Source organism: Coturnix japonica, chromosome 4, assembly GCF_001577835.2.
Source record: "Coturnix japonica isolate 7356 chromosome 4, Coturnix japonica 2.1, whole genome shotgun sequence".
Classification (NCBI taxonomy): Eukaryota; Metazoa; Chordata; class Aves; order Galliformes; family Phasianidae; genus Coturnix; species Coturnix japonica.
In genome coordinates this window covers 56716120-56733136 of record NC_029519.1, presented here as the reverse complement: position 1 = coordinate 56733136, position 17017 = coordinate 56716120, and the positions used below count along the sequence as shown (strand labels likewise).

At 36.2% G+C, this 17017-nt stretch overlaps 1 protein-coding gene across 5 annotated transcripts in view; it reads right to left on the bottom strand.

Moving 5' to 3' along the window:
• MTUS1 (microtubule associated scaffold protein 1) overlaps positions 1–17017 on the bottom strand; it is a 109027-nt gene that overhangs the window by 62190 nt on the left and 29820 nt on the right. For 4 of the 5 annotated variants that reach the window (XM_015862199.1, XM_015862198.2, XM_015862201.1 and 1 more), the window contains 2 exons: positions 15124–15319; positions 3727–3909 (listed from right to left, as the gene is read on the bottom strand). In XM_015862199.1, the coding sequence (XP_015717685.1) occupies positions 3727–3909; positions 15124–15319 (379 nt within the window). Of the gene's footprint in view, positions 1–2160; positions 2447–3726; positions 3910–15123; positions 15320–17017 lie in introns of those variants that run through there. The other variant, XM_015862203.2, reaches the window with a different exon arrangement.

Genomic DNA, 17017 nt, shown 5'->3' with positions numbered 1-17017 from the left:
GACATTTTACTCCATTTCAGCAGATCTCCAGGGAGGCTTGGTTTAGTGTCACAACAGAAAGTCTTAGCTAAAGAAAGAAAACTGAAATGTGGGGAGAGATAATATCTTGTTCTAGTTTTGCAGCAAAAAACATGAAAACATTTCTGAGGTAAGTACTGATTGAAAATACTTAGTCTCAAACAGCAAAAAAAAATTATGGTGATAGTCAGCATTCTGACACATTAAGAGTAAGAAGTTGACTTCAGTGACCAGAGCATAATAAAAAAAACTAAATCACTGGAATAGATGACATGCTGTTGCATTTTTTTTTATTTTTTTTTTTCCTTCAATACTCATTAGGGGAAGCAGGGAAAAGAGAGATTAATAAAAGGAAATTCAGATAATATCAAGTTTGCCTCAGATTATTGTTTTATGAGGTTGATTTTAAGGTAACAGGAAGCACGCATCTAATACTATTCATCAAAAGATCGAACACAGCATTAAGATTATTTTCATATTAATTTAAATACATTAGAATCATTCATCTAAAAGTTAACTCTTTCAGAAAGATGCTTCTTGACCAGGAATCAGTACAACATTTACAACAGGAAGGAAGAACAGAACTCTTTTTTCTTTCCCTTTTAGGTTCACCTGACAAAAGCTATTTGTTTTTTGTTTGTTTTTAAAATAAAGGGAGACGGATCTCCTCTGAGAGCACAAAAAACTAAACATCTGCAACAGAAATTTATACATGAGAAACAACTTGCATAAAACAACAATGCTGCAGTTATTCTGGTAGAATCTGACCCTGTCCAACAGCAGATGATTTAAGTTAACTTGTTCTAATAAAGCACGTGCTCTTAAGCAGTCCATTTTTTTTTTTTTTTCTGGGAGTGACTAAATTAAGAACTTTAGCTCCAAGTTCACTGCAGGCAGTTACTGCCTGCCCATAAACTGCCGTGCTCCTTTCTAATAGTTCATAAACACACTATGGAAGTAACACTTTAGGGATAAGAACACTCCTGGTGCAGGGTCAGTAAGGTACCATTCACTGCATTATAAGCTGTGGAGTCAGACAACCAGATTGCATGCAGAAGAAAAATGCAGGCTTGCCTTTTTCTATAAGTAGATGCTGCAGTCTTGATGAGATACCAGTGAGTTTTAAAATGGTCTCATCAAATCCAAGAGCTAAATGTTTAAACACAACTCAGTAAGTGCTCTTTTTTCATTCAAGTATTGACCATACAGAAATGTATCTCAAGGTAAATTACTAGAACAAACTTTTTACCTCTAAAACACAATTTCCTATATACACAATTACTTTAATGCAATTCAAGTTTTTTCTCTTAACCTGAGAGTGTAAATACTTCAGTACGTCCAATCGCACTATTTTCAGCTTAGGCTGAAACTGTGGAGGTTTGTTAAAAATTCATGTTTCTGATGCTCAAACTGATGCACATGCAAAGTATGTTTTTAATATCAGTCTCATTTCAAATTTCATGATTTCCAAATTTCTCAGATAGGAAGAGTCACTAGAGAAAAGAATTATAAAAATCAAATGATCATTAGATAGAAGAGTAATGCTGCTAATATGATCAGTCCAACGATATCCCATAACAAAGGGCTGAGCTGACACAGCAGGAGGGATACATTGTTTTGTAAGTTTTTTTCCCCCCACTAATCAGATGAGCTCCTTAAACAAAACAAGCAAAATGTCTTTGTAAATTTAATGCAGTTGAGAGGATGATGATAGTTCATTATAGATTTCCTAACATTCACAGCACAAATTTACAGTCCTGATTTAATCAGGACACACAAACCTAATAAAAGCACTGAAGGATTACAAATGCAGACTTTTTCCTGACATTAGTGCATAGAAGACTAACGGAAAGACTAGAAGAAGAAAGGAATAGCACTGAATATAAAACAGAGGAAAAAAGTAAACTTACTTTTTCACTACAATTTGAAGTCATATATTACACTATATTAAAAAATAATCATATGTAACCCAAATTCATTACACATAAAAACATAACATCAGACTGAAATAATTCTTACAAAGTTCAGCAATTTAACCAATCAAAAATCACCTCATTGAAAAAATCAGCAAATCAAAACATTTCATACCTTCACCATAATCAAATTACAAGCTTTAAAAAAGAAAGAAGAAATACAACCTACTTCTTTTCCCAGTAAACGAGGTTAACAAAGGAATAATACAAAAGCTGTAGGATCCCACTATCAGCAGAGTCAGTAAGGTAATATCACAGTGGCTTCCTGAATCACTCGGTGGTGTTAGTGTAGAATTGATGAAAATATCAGAAGAAAAATTAGTTTCTGTGCAACTGCGGAGTCCTCCTGGTATAGTCATTTAAAAAGGATCAGAACAAGCTTGAAGTCAAAGCCAGACTGCAGCCATGTTCAACCTCTCATATTCCTCTTGCTTGCTCTTTGTGAATCGGAGTGGAAAAAACTGTAAGCTTCGAGGCAGTGGACAAAACAGATTAAAGCAGCTAGCAAATCACTCTAAATAAGGAGTCATGGGTTTGGATACTTAATCTGCATACATTTCTTTGTTATGATGCAATGACCCTCTCCTTTGTTACACAAAGAGTAAAAGGAAGAGAGGACAAAGCTGCTTGGGAATTCCAGATACAGTTCTAAAACTGAACAGCAAAAGTCAACATGGCTGTCAGGGCAACAGAACCGGCCTGATTACAGAGAAACACAGAGTGCATATTTTATTACACATACACTTATTCCTTTGAGGAATAGGCTAGCTTTTCATTTTTAATGAAGACACTACAGGAAATAAGAAAGAACAAGGGAACATTCAGTTAATATATATGCATGCATGCATGCGCATACATAAAGCGAAGTTGTATGTTAAAGCACAGTAGTTTGTTGTTGGTTTTTTTGTTTGGCTTTTTTCTTTTCCAGTCCATCGAAGGTAGATTTCAAAAGAAGGCTGGCACAAAGCAAATGCCCTTGCCTAGCAGTCTCGCAGATGAAATAAACAACGCAATTGTAGAACCACATTTGAATGTACTCATTTGAATATGCATAGCTGGAAACACCCATACATCTGACAGAGTTAGCTGGGTGTTAATTTCTTCACATTTTTACCCCCATAACCACCACAACTGGTACAAATCCTGGGTAGAGCTCCAAATTTAAGCTAATTCTGCCATTTTTCTCCTCACTTTTGACCAGGATGTACTTGCTTCAGGCCATGCATCAATGCTTACAGTTATAATAGAAATGATAAATTACATTCAACACTGCCCCTACTTAAAGCAGTTTTGCCTATCTGCTCATGATCTCATCTTCACATTTTGTCCTAGAAATCTAAAAGCTGACATGATCTAGTTTCAACACAAGTGTTCAGTATAAGGAAAAAAAGAAAATAACATGCTATTTCAAATATTATGGTAAGAAATTCAGAGGTGAAACATTCCTTATTAAACTTATCAATTTCTACTCAAGAACACTCATTGTTTTCATCATGTTTCATGACAAAAGAGGAGCTGTACTCAAATTTGTATTCAAGAAATCAAAATCCAAAGCTCAAAGTTCCTTCAAATGGTATGTTTGCAGAAGGAATGTCTTTAGCCAAGAGGCAAAAAGAGTAAGATAATAAGAATGAGATAAGTAAATAAGAAATAAGAAGATGAGAATTCATGTAGGATTCCTTTCAAGGGGACTTTTCTAAACAGATGTTGCCAGATATCAGTTTAAATTACTTACAATTACTACTGTAAAGACTTCTCTCACTCTGAGTGCTGCTGAGTGATGAGATACTAGGTGTTCTCTCCAGCACTGATCTTTTGACAGGCACTTTGGATTTGGTGAGCAGTTTACCAGAGTTAGCCTGGGAAGTTGGAGAGTTTTTCACAGAAGAATACTTCTCTCTCAGTGAAGATCCTGAACCTGTCAAATCACAGAGGGAAGAATAAAGGGAGGTGGAAAGTGAAAAGAACAAAATTAGAGAAAAAACTTAAGCATTCTTCTACATATATACCTACAAGCAGAAAGATTTACATGTATTAGAAATATATATAAAAAGGCAATTATCTCACATTTACATGGTAAATAAACATATTTAGTTTTTAAAGCTCCTTCCTTGACACAAATACAGCAGAACAGTTCCAAGTACCCCAAAACCCCCATTTTACCATCATACTGATCTGAGACTTAAGTCAAGAGCCGGTCTTTATAAGACTGGCCTTAAAGAAAGACATCTGCATGCACATAAAAGCTTACTATTTGCATTCCACTACCTCTGTATTTTATGGTTACCTGTTCTGGCAATCCCGTGAAAATATTACCTTTGCCTCTAGATGACCTAAGACAGATTCTTTCATTTCTTCCCACTCCCAAACACATACTGTTTTTTTTCCCCAGTTTTATAGAACACTATATAAGATAATCTGCTTTCGAGGACAAGCAAGACAAAAGTAACAAACTGTGCACTTTTCACATAAAAACCTTAAAACTGACTAGTTATACAAAACTAGTTAAGCAGCACATCTTGGAACCAAGTTCAATGGTCAGCTAGTGCAAACACATTTTTGCATTAACTGCTGCTCTCAGTTGAGTTCACTGAACATAAATACCCAATAGCCGGGTTAATCAAGCTATTTAGAAATGGGAAGTGTGCCATCTTCAGACAGAAGCTTCCTTTCGTACTGCTAAAAATGTGGTTGCTTTGTTAGTAAAAACATTTCAGATTAGTTAATTAACTTTCAGTTTATCCCTCAGAAGTGTGTATCTAGACCAAAAATACAGCAGTCTAGAAAAAGTTATGTATACACAGGCTTGTCATGCACATAGTGAGCTTACAGCTCCGAATTAAAATTCAGATGTCAAGGAATCTATCTTAATAAAGGTCTCCAAATAATGACAGAAAAGATTCCATTATTTTTGTAGAGAAATCAAAACAAATAGAAAGATGGAAGACAGATTTAGGTATTTTCAATTACACAAATTATCTTCATTCCTGACTTTATTGCCTTTTCAAAGTATCATAGATCAAGCTTATACTACTCAAAAATATACGAATTTTACTTAGAATGATCAGTTTTTCTATTTGAATATAATAGCCCTTCCTTTTATTCTTGCCAATAGTTATATTTCTGTCATGCTGAAGCTATGCAGAAGAGAGTTGAAATATGAGAAAAACAGCTAATAATTCCACATTAATCAATATCAGTTTTGCAGCAGAATCCCCTTTACTGAATACCAATAATCAAGAAACCAACAATTTGCACCACATCCAAGAAAGCATGACATTAAAGGATTATATCAACACTTAGGCAACAGAAACATATTTGCATTTCAACAGTAGGTGGTGCAATAGGATTAAATAATGTACCTCAAATCCTCTATAAAGTACACAGAAATCTGAACAGTGTGAATAAAGGAAGATACATGCATGCTACTTCCTGCAATTTCAATCAGTTCAGTAATAACTGAGAAACCCTGACTACAGTATATACTAAAGATGCATTAAGATATGATTTGATACCAGTGACTGAATATGACACATGAGCTTTCCTTAGTCATTAAACATACTTAAGCGTCAGACCTCCCTTAAGATCTCCACTTTTACTGCACTACTATGCAGCACTGTGATGCTATGTATGGTTTTAATCCAGCCTAGTATTAAATCAGCAACAAAATTACCAGACATATTCCAGAATTCCTATCATTTTATTGCAAAGGACATCTGGATACATCCAATTCATCAAAGAGCATCCATCCTACTTTGTGCTATGAGAACACTGTGAACCATAAGCGGTTCACTCACAGAAGTCACTTCAGACAGGCACTCCAGGCAAAAACCTCTAAACTCACCTGTCTGATAAAACAGACAAATGAATAATCAGCACTGATTCTGGATTTCACAGAACAAATCAGTTCTAAACTAACTTTCTGAAGCTTTTCAAGTAAACATTAATGGATCAGCGTACCAGAAAACTAATTAATCCATGCCAAACAAAAATCCCTTTTCTAAATGGCCTCTCAGTAAAACAAGGTAAAAATTAAACTGCGCAACCAATCCCTCCTAATTACCACATATCCTAAAACGAAGCAAAAGGCTGCTGTACAAACACTGCAGGTTAAGTTTGCATGACATCATATGTTAAAGGTTTACATTTCAAAAGGCAGATTTTGGAACAAATATTGCTGATAAGCTACATTCTGTTGTCTGCTATTGTGCCAGGTTCCAAGTTCATCCACTTCAAAGATACAGGAAAGAAATCCTGTTTTCTTCAGTCATTTTCACTCAAGACGAACAGAGGCAAGCACATGAAAATACACATATGTAATTTCCAGCCAGCTTGGTTTCTTCACTGAAACTGGAATGAAGCAGTTTACAAAATCAGCAGTGAAGAAAAGCTCTTACAGTCGGCTCCACAACATCAAGTTTCAGAACAGAGTAAAACAGATAATTTTTGCTTTGTTCTTAGTTCTGCTGCTTGGTGCTTTCCCTCTAAGGCTCCCGTTAAAATAATTACAACGTACAAGTAATATTTTTCAAGAGCCCTCCTTGAAGAATTTTAGTCATGCCAAGATCATTGTGCAGTAACTCCTGGTGTTATTTCAAGCAATACAACGATTTTACAAAGTACTTTAAAAAATACCATTCCTTAACCAGAATTAAAGGAAAAGGTTTTAAAGATGGAGACGGGAATATATGGTATACAAACAAAAGTACTGAAAACGTGCAACACAGGCCGGATAGTTAGTGATCTATTATTGTAATGACAACAAGCAATAGCATCAAAGTAGCTGGCTTTCATCAGTTATTTAATCTAGTCATTGAAGTAGAAATATCACATTCCTCTACAGTGAAGTAAAAAGCTGGCAGCTCTTCAGAAAAAAGAAAAAAAATAAAAATCTCTATGTAACAACTATGTTGCAGCAAGTACATTAATGTATCTCTAGTATTGGTATGGAAATAGGCAAGGGACATGGGGCATTTCTCAAGTAGTTCTGATTTCATGTCCTCACTTAAATAAGCACCTCCTCACATGAATCCTGCATAGGTAGGTTATTGTTCAGAACAAATTAAGGCTGGAGCCCGAAAAACTCCCATTAGAAAAATAAGCGCATGCCAGTAGTGGCTAACTTGAAACAGCACTGACAGGCAGATTTTAAGGTTAAACACATTCATCAGTTTTAAGATTCAGAATCTAAAGTTTCAAACCCTATCAACACATTCCACATCTAGAACTGAGCACAGAGCAAGCAAAGCTATACAGTGCTTGGAAATTAAAGGTCAGAAGCCTTTCCTAGACAGAAACTCAGGGCAGACTTAAATGCACAACAGGTCTTTGGAAAATCCTCGTTGTTGTTGCTTTTGTTTTTTAATGCAACAGTAGCTGGTTTGGGGCTTTCATCATCACATTTCCTGAACACATCCAATTTTAGAATTCTGTCTTATTCCTTTCTGACTTTTCTTCTGTAAGTGTTAAGTTCCAGAGGGTACTAAGTGTTTCTACTTGAAAAAATAATTTTATGCTCAGCAAAAAAGCCAAGTCTAAGTCTACAGGACAAGGTTTTTTGTAAAGCAAGGAGACCAAAATGTTCAAAAGAACACTTCGGTTCTACTGAAAGGACTAAGTCAGTCATGCAAAGACAAGCTCAGCTTTGCTAGTGTTTCCAGCACACTACTCTTTCCAGAGATCTAAGAGTGCATTTGGTTGTTGCTTTGAATGCTGCACAGTAGCAAAAGTACTAATAAATTTCTAGTGGCTACAAACTTCATCAGCCATTCCGCAATATAAGCTGTGCTACATTATACACAAGTCAGAGTTCCTCTGAGAAATAAGAAGTGTTTGAAGTACTGTCTCTCCCTTTGAAAGCCTCAAACTACTATCAAAACTGCCAAAAAAAAAAGGTGTCAGTTGTCTTTCTAGTACTATTGTAGCTGCTGAACATAAACACAGGCTAAGACAGCAAATGTGAGATTACTGATGAGTCTTCAGATATTTACATTAAAGAGATTTATTTGTTTAGGGGGCAACAACTGATCACAGAACAGTTTAGATAGTAAGCCAGATATAATTCTCTATCTGATATAGGTTCCCACAACATTATTCTATTCACCTATGATCACTGGCACAGATATTAATGAACCAACAGCACTTCTGTGCCCCAAACGCAACAGGACTGCTAGCAATAATCTGGGTAGAGATTCACATTTTCCTCCCTTTGCAGTCCAACATTCTCAGAGTAAAACTGGAAAGGCAATCAGTGTTATAATGCATTTTGTTGTTGTTAACTGCTGACACAACCAACCACTTTACGATTTCAGTACTGTTTGCCATCCAGCTATCTGCTTCAATTTTATGTTTCACTTTTGTAGACTGAACTGGAGCAGACCCAAGAATAACCACATCCCTGTGGTTGCCTGGTTATGTCCTACAACCAAAGGCAAACCCAGTCCCCAAACAGCAGCCCATTTTATGCCATTTCCCAAGTGTTAAGGTGGTAAGGCTTGCCTATTCCAGCAGTGCCAAGAGACTGACATACACTGTTTGCATCCTGTTTTAAGTAAGAAGTCCCAACTAGTAGCCTTAAAACAGCTATCAGAAAATTTCATCTGTTTAGTACTAGTGGGCACAGGGAAGAGTCACAGTAATATAATATGAAGAAAGCTGAGGCAAAAGAAAACCACCAACTACACCCAATTACATTTGTCACCATTTTCTAGCTCTCTGGATCACAGGCCCCTTTCATGTTGCACACTAAGTATCTGTTGACAGTTTACACCTTTTATATCCACGTTAACACTACAGATTTTCAGTTTTCTTTATTATGTAGGAAGTAAGTACTTCATGCTTTGCATGAAAAGAAACCACACTGCAGCAAAATATGATACTTATATTTTGTTCAGTAAAACAAGGACTTCTGTGTCTCTCCTCCTGTACCAACCAAGGAGAATTCAAAACTAACCAGTAAAGGTGAAGAATTATCTGAAGATATCTCAGCATGTCCTGGCAAGTAAATGACTAGGTACAAAGAAATTCCCCTGCAGGGAAGTGGCGGGCACATCACTCCTAGAAGAGAACATACTTATATACACATTTCTGACAGCATTCACACGTGAACTAGCAGTATCAGGCTCTTCAGGTGTGTCCATGCTTCTTGCTTCAGGTATACCTAACTGAAACCCCAATACAGCTAGTAACAAGTTACATCTAAAAAGTCTGAGAACTTCTATGGAAACTTAAGTCCCTAGGTATGGCACTGATGGCATCAGAAAGAAGCTGGAAGTTAACGGACACATAATGTGTTCAACATCATACTGAAAATACTATAGTCTTTGGAATAAATACCATCTAAGTTTACACTCAAACCTGGCTGCCACCACTACCTCCTCTATTGCTTCCTCTATCTCCAAAAAAACCAAAACACAACCATTAAGAATATCAAGCCAGAGATAAATCTATCAACCTGCTTGTAATAAGATCCCTTATTACACAGTTAAAATAACTTGCAGGTTCTACTCATTTCTCATAACACATCTGACTTATAAAACTAATACAAATTTTATTTATTTTTTAAATGCTGAGCCATACATACATCATGTTTAGAAAACATTAATAACTACTGCATGGTAAGACTGCTCCATGTTAAGGAAATGTAACAAAAGAAAACAGGTAAAAATTATAGCAATATTTTCCACTAGTGTATGCTTTCAAAACTAAAAGCAAATTCATTGTGTTTAATTCATGTTAGGCCATTTTACGGCTCCTTTCTGGCTTCAAAATGTGAATCAGCGCTTCTGGACCCAAATGATCGCATCTCTATGTCATTAATAGACAACATTTCTCTTGAAGACCAGGCATCTCCTTGCCCAGGTACAGCCTGTAGAAAAACAAGCTCAAAGAAAAAGAACAAGCAGAACAGCTTAGAGCAGTCACCTGCTCAGCTGATCAAAATCACAAGGCAAGTCACATCATTTATGAACATACTTGAGGCAAACTTGAGTTTCTTTCTATGGACACCTGGCAGGAGAGTCCTTTCAGCAAGAAGCATTCTCCAAGCTCCCCTCTTCTTAGGGGGTTCTGGCTGGATAACACTGAGTTCAGACTGAAGCACGCCCCATGTCATACTACGGACACATCTACCCCCACAGAAATCCACGTATTAATTTCCTCATTCCCACAATTCCAAAGAGAGATATGAGAGTTTTAAGTTCATTTAACATAGACTTTAATTAGTTTAATGAAGCACTGCACATGTATTAAAGAGAGAAGGGACCAATTATAATGGACTCATGAGTATAAGGACAAATTATGACCTTGAACAAGTTAGACTAACCTGCTTCAAAGATCCATAAAAGAGGCTGACTCTTTAGGAGAGGGAAAAGCACATAAAAAGAGTGGCTGAAATTAAATTTTAAATTCTATTTGCAGACTTTCTGGTGCATTTCATATTTGTTCATGAGAAAGTACATGGATATCTTTACAGGTTACCTCCCCAGTCCAGCTTTTTGATAAAGACCTGGGAGTTTCAGGCCAGAGAATCTGGAAGTTGTGTTTGCTTTCTGAAATATTTTGTTTCCTCTTGGCAGCACATCAGTGCAACTTTGGAGAGTCAGATGGTAGATAGGAGGGATGATAAAAGCTGAAAAGTGATTTGCAGTTACTATGTTTGGTTGATCTTCTGGTTCAATGTCAACATTGAGTGTCAGTTTCAAGTCAGAAACTTAAGACTGTGGGAATGCTTACTGCAACTAAGTTGTTTTGGTTCTGCTTCAGTAGTTTTGTGAAAGGCTATACCAAAAAATCCAGAATTATCAAGTATATATATATATTTCCAAGCTGCATGAAAATCCATTGGAACCATTTGGTTTCAATTTTCTATCTGCAAAGAGTTTCTTTGTGAAATAAATAGCTACAATACCCAATGATAAACAGTCTTAATCTGCTTTAACTTCAGAACCTTCTCTGGAATACACCTTTAAGTGCAAGACTGAGCCAAAAAAAATGAACAGAAGGAATTTAGTAATTATGAACAAACAAAATCAGTATTTTAGAGTATCACTGAAATCTTCTGTGGTTTAATGCAACTTAAGTGTATTTGCTACAGAATAGAAAGAATTACTCCCACACCCCAGTTCAGTCAGTTGCAGCACACTGGAGAAGTGCTTCAGGATGATCAACAAAAAAAAGGGCTCATTTATCCAAGATCCTCAAGGTAAAATAGAATTCAAACAATTGAACTTCCCTTACACCAAGCTTTCACTACTCTAGTTAAGTGCCATGAAAATACTAGCAAGAGAGGAAGAGGGAGTACCACCAGCTTAAAATCACACAGAAGCAACTAAATATCAAGATAATAGATCAGATGTTAGTGACACGAATTACGCAAAAAACAAAAAAAGGTACCTAAATCATCAGAAATAACTGTCAGACGATGAACTACACTTTAGAAAGAGGCAAAAGACATTTTGAATCCAAAGCTCATTTCACATGGCTTTCATTAATTTCTGGAAGTCTTCAACAGTAAACAGTAGAAAAATATTTTAAACATCCTCAAATGGTGCCTATTATGCAGAATATATGACTTAGCTCTTATTGCTAAGAAATCCACAACAACATTAAGTTTCATGCAACAGAAAAAAACAAAATTAAACTATAGCTTTCAGCTAAAGCAGAAGTTAGGTGAAGTAGTAGCATATCAGAAGTTATAAGTGCAGTTAAAGCTCTGCTCCTTTACAAACTTATTGATAGTCTGTAGTCAGTAGTACAAGGAAAAAGAAAAAAAGGCATTTATATTTTATATCTAAAATAAATCTCTTGTATTCCTATTTTATACTATTCAAAACCAAAACAGTTTCCTGAGGTTCAGACTGTCATAGTGCTCCACATGCATTTCCTGATACAGGCTGACAGTAGAAGAATTTGGAGCAGTATTCACAGAATCACATTCTATAGAACCATCAAAGCTCCTTGGCCTCTTCATTTCCCCTCACATAGCCCTTCAAGTCAAAAGAAGGTCAGAGTCTTTCCAAACCATACTACTTCAACTATTAGCAGGATATTAGTATTCCATTGTGTTTCTGTATGCCCAATTAGAAGGCTGCACATATTAGCTGGGATTAAAAACAATAGTTGCTTTCATTTCTGGCCTGATTCAAAATCCTGAACTAAGGTTCCAGAATTACACACACCTTCCAGTAAGGATCAAGAGACTCAAACACATGATTCTGTCTGAAATTCTGATAGGTATTTTTACCAATAGAAAAATCAGATATCAAAGGGCATGATGCCTGTCTGTCATCCAGTACCACACACGTCTTCACACTCCACTGTGAAAAAGTTATCTACAGGGAATTACAATTTTTGTCCACAAACAAGCATGAAATTATAATTCATTCTCTCTTACAGAGGAAAGAAGGGATCTAACTAACATCTGTGACTCAATTTCTACATTTTCAAGTCACCACTGTTGCAGAAATGGAGTCTTGGTGAAAAGAAGAACATTTTTTTTTTTTTGGGGGGGGGGAGAGGGAGGGGGGGGAAGGAAAGTATTATATCTAGTTCAATGAGCTCTTCAAGTAACCTCAAAGTATTTAATGCTTAAAATATGAGTTTTCTTCTCCTCCTTCTGTAAACTCTCTGCTGTCTCCTATTTGGAGAATGATCAAGGAATATCCTTAGAACACACACTTCCTATTGGTGGAGTGTGCTACCTCCAAAAAGTAAATTTTATTTAATAGTAAAAAAAACAAAACAAAACACATCAAAAAAGAGGATTTCAACTCCTGTGAAGTTATGATCTAATTGGCATTTTTTCTTTTATTTCTTGGGTGCAGAGGAATTTTCTTTTTACTTATCAAAATGACAATGATGCAATCTATTGCTCATGAGTTCTTTATTACTCTGAGAACAGGTAAATACATTTTGGACAGGTGGAATGCTTGCCTCCCCTAGCATATATGTGAGATGACATAGCTAAACCATCATGCCTTCCTGCCCTACTACCCAAGTATACCCAAAAACTGGTTAAGAGTTAGCTCAACCAGGTTGTTAGGATTTGGGCAGTAAAGACTCACCTTGACAAGCACTAGACAGAGCCTGAATTCAGTGCTGACCCAGTTACAGACAATGCAGGCTGGATTACATGACCTCCAGAAGTCCTTTCCATTCTGGATTTAGCTAGCCTGACTACAACCTAGGAAATCCTAACAGGAAACAACTACAGCTACTGAGCAAGTTAGTTATCTGTGCTGCTGGAACCATACTGAAGTACATGTTTAATATTGAATTGTTCAAATTACTTAAACTGAAAGAAATAGTTATTCCCTATGCTAAGACTTCAGCTTCACTAATGGGGAATTGTTTCATTCACAAGCTGCCTCTTGGTCACAGTAAATGTATGTACAATTTAATCTCAAAAACTTTAAAAACAGACGTGATAAGCATCTGTGGACAGGCATACCTGAAAGGTATGGCTTGATGAAACAATGAGGCTTTATAGTAAAACCAAGCTGCTCCTACTTCTCCTCATCCTTATTTCCCCTACCAGTGCTCTCATCATCTGCTTTGCCCCCTGTGTTTACCAGGTAGCAAGGAAACACATCTAAGAATTTCCTTGGCAAGGGATAGAGCAAGTTATCCTGATGAAGTTTAATGTATCAAATCCTACTTCGTAGCACAAGCAAAATAAAGGGTGAGATGTACTATGAACTGCGGGCATTGGTAAAGGGAGGGGATAAGGATAATTCTCCCCAGGAGTAGCAATGAAACTCTTGTATCATCTGATCATAATGCAAAGGTTTGAAGTGTTGTGGTGATGTTTTATGATTTCATCTTAAGCAGACAGTTACCAACACAAAAAATTCAAAAGGTGCTCTGACTTCTGCAATTCTAACATACAATGAGTTATGGAGTGACAGCTAAAGAAATCTGTGGGGAAAAGGGCTTTCATTCCAACAGCAAACTACTGTCCCTCCATTAAAAAAAATAAACCAGATGTACTGTCAGAAGTAGAAGCTGTACCTCATAACCAGCCATGCTTTCATGTATTTCTAGTGATAGTTTCATAAAGCGGACTGGGTAATCACATAAGGAATAAAAATACACCTAAATCTCTGTTCCTTTAAATACAGATAGTAAAACTCTAAATTGAGATTCTAAGAATGTGTAAAAATATTCCAAGAAATTGGTGGCTTACAGATACTTATCTCACTGAGCAAATCATCCATATTAGCAAGGCTTAAATCGGAGAACAGAGTAAACCCACTGTTTTTCAGAGACTCATCCCATAAAGAACGATAGATACAGATTTTAATCACAATTCACTCTTATATAAATAAGTATTTTGGACTGTTGTATAACTTTGGATTAGGTGGGTAAAAAATAAAAACACCATTTTACTGGATGTCCTTAACTAAGCACACTTTTCAAGCTACAGTGCAGTCATTTTTTTTCCTAGTGTAGTCATTTATAGCTATGCTGCCTTCATAATTAGATATGCTTCCATATTTTGTTTAAAAATAAAAGCACAATTTACAAGAGTATTTCTGAATCTCTACCATACAACTACAGAATGTAGTTTGCACACACCAGATTTGAACAACAGCCTATAGTCTACATTTGAGATCCTTTTTTTCCTCTCAGTGTAAGCCAGTCTGAGTTTAATTAGCAGCTGAAGCAGCAGTCTCTAATTCTGTTTTATCCTTCCTAGAAACTTCAGAGCTGTATCAAAATTAGGTTTAGAAAATATGGTACATACTGAAATAAATATGCACTCCCTTTGGAGTGCTATGCAGCAGCTTATTGTAAACGCTTTGTAGTAGAGCTCTGCATTTTCTCCTTTTCAGTTACACACCTTTTGAAATACTTCAGCTTTATCTCCACAAACTTCTTTCATATAACCAAACTACAAGTACTGTTTAGATACCATTTTCCCTCCTAACCACCTTCTTTACAAGATGAGATTTTAAGATGATTAGATAAAACCCACCTAAAGCCCTGTATTAACAACTCTGATTAATTCACATTTACTATCAAAAATACAACTCCGTACCACCAATTAAGTTCCGTTTGAAAGTATGTTAAATGCAGTATCTTAACTTAAAGAAACTTTATGTGGTAGCATCCCAATCAAAATTCATCTTACCAGAGCCTGACGATAGAACAGTTCCTCTTTGAGAAGGTGCTGTGATTGTGCAGGTATTTTTATTTTCACTTCCCCTCCTCAAAGGAAGCACAGGTGGCTCCATTTTAGCCTTGGACACTGATGCATTTCGTAGAGTGACTGGGCTTTTCTTTGGTGTATTTTTCTCCTGTGCATTCTCACCTTTCACAGAAGGCATCTGCTTTAAAACAGATGGTAAAAAAACAATACATCAAGACTGTGAGACATTGAGGAATATCCTTCCTGGCATCTGTAATGAAATACAGAGCATACAGGTAAGTGACACAATTAGGTGTTTGCTGTCACAGGGTCCTCCAAAGATGCAGTCAGTCACCTGCAGTTCACAGCTTCAAGAACCCCCTCTTAAATGGCTTTCAGCAACACAAAACTAGAAGTTTAAAAACAGTCGCTAACAATGACAGAGATTATAGAGGTCACTTTATGTCAGAGTTCCTTCTTTCCTCGTCCCCCCGTGCTTTAATTGAGCTGTTTAAATATGACTGTGCCCAAGATTCCTTTTTTTAATCTTTAAACAAAGCAACTGCTAAGTGAATGAACCAAGATGTTAGTTGTTGTGTACTACCCGAAACGTAACAGCCACCATCATCGGTTTCTCTGCCCAGGTCTTAAGTTATGGCAGAGAAACAAGTAAACCTTTCCACATTCACAAATTTAAGAATGTACCTGAGAAAGTTTAATATAACTGAGTCATAGATAGTGCTTCATCTTTTTCACAGAATTCTACTTCATAAATGCACTTGTTCATGACTATTCACGTCAAAAAACTATGCCTACAGGTGTAAGCCTATGAGCACATACAAATGTTCCTGGAGTTTTTTGTGACTCAATGCAATAAGCAACAACTTGGACATATTATGCACTTTCCACTTTTAATTACAATCTCCATTTTCAGAAATTAATCCGCATCTTACAGAAGGCAGCGTACAAAGTTTAATTCTAGTTGATTACTGAGCATTTTAGATTATTTGGTCTATGGAGTTACTGGGTCTCAACAGAATAATTAGTACTGCAAAGGCTTCCATCTCTGAACTGGATGAATTGAAAGCATTCTTTTCAATCTGTGGTTCTGAAAGCAGTGGGTAATGTACAATACAAACTTTAAAAAACTCCAAAACTAGAAAAGAAAGTCTTTACTTTCATGTTATTAATTTCTTCTGTAATGCTTCAGAAATGGACAGCTGCTTCCATTCTACCTACTGGACATTCCTCCTTATACTGAATTTTAGTAAAGCTCTCTTTCCTAGCAAAGCAGTAATGACCAACAAAAATTCAGACAACTCCAGGTTTCATTAATCAGTACACTGCCTCCATTTCATTGAGTAAACAGAGATTTTCCCAACTAAGCCCCGAAGCTCTCTCCTTCTTTCCCATTGTTCCTCCTCTGTAAACCTCTTTCAGAGTACGTGAAAGCATCATGTTTCTCCTGACAGGCAGCTGACTAGTCCAATGCTATTTTCCAATCCATCATGCATTTATACCTTCCAGCCAGGAAGTTTGCACCTTCCAATTGGCTTACTGTCCCGGAAAAAGGTATGTGTCTTCTGCATAAAGCATAATTCCCAGCTACTCTTAACTATTCTAGTGATTTCCATTTTTACTTCAAATAAATGAACTCCCAAACTATTCAAATGTAGATAGCTGAATCAACAAGTTAAAAACGTTTCACCAAATTGTTGGTCTGAGAATTTTGCATTACTTATTAAGATCTGTTTAACATTTCTATGCAAAAAAATAATAATAATAATAATAATGAGTATGTTTTAGAACTGAATTATGTTTTGAAAGAAAAAAGATAAAGGTAAACTTATGTTTTCAATTAAGATAAACTTAAAATGCTCAAAATTACAATATCACT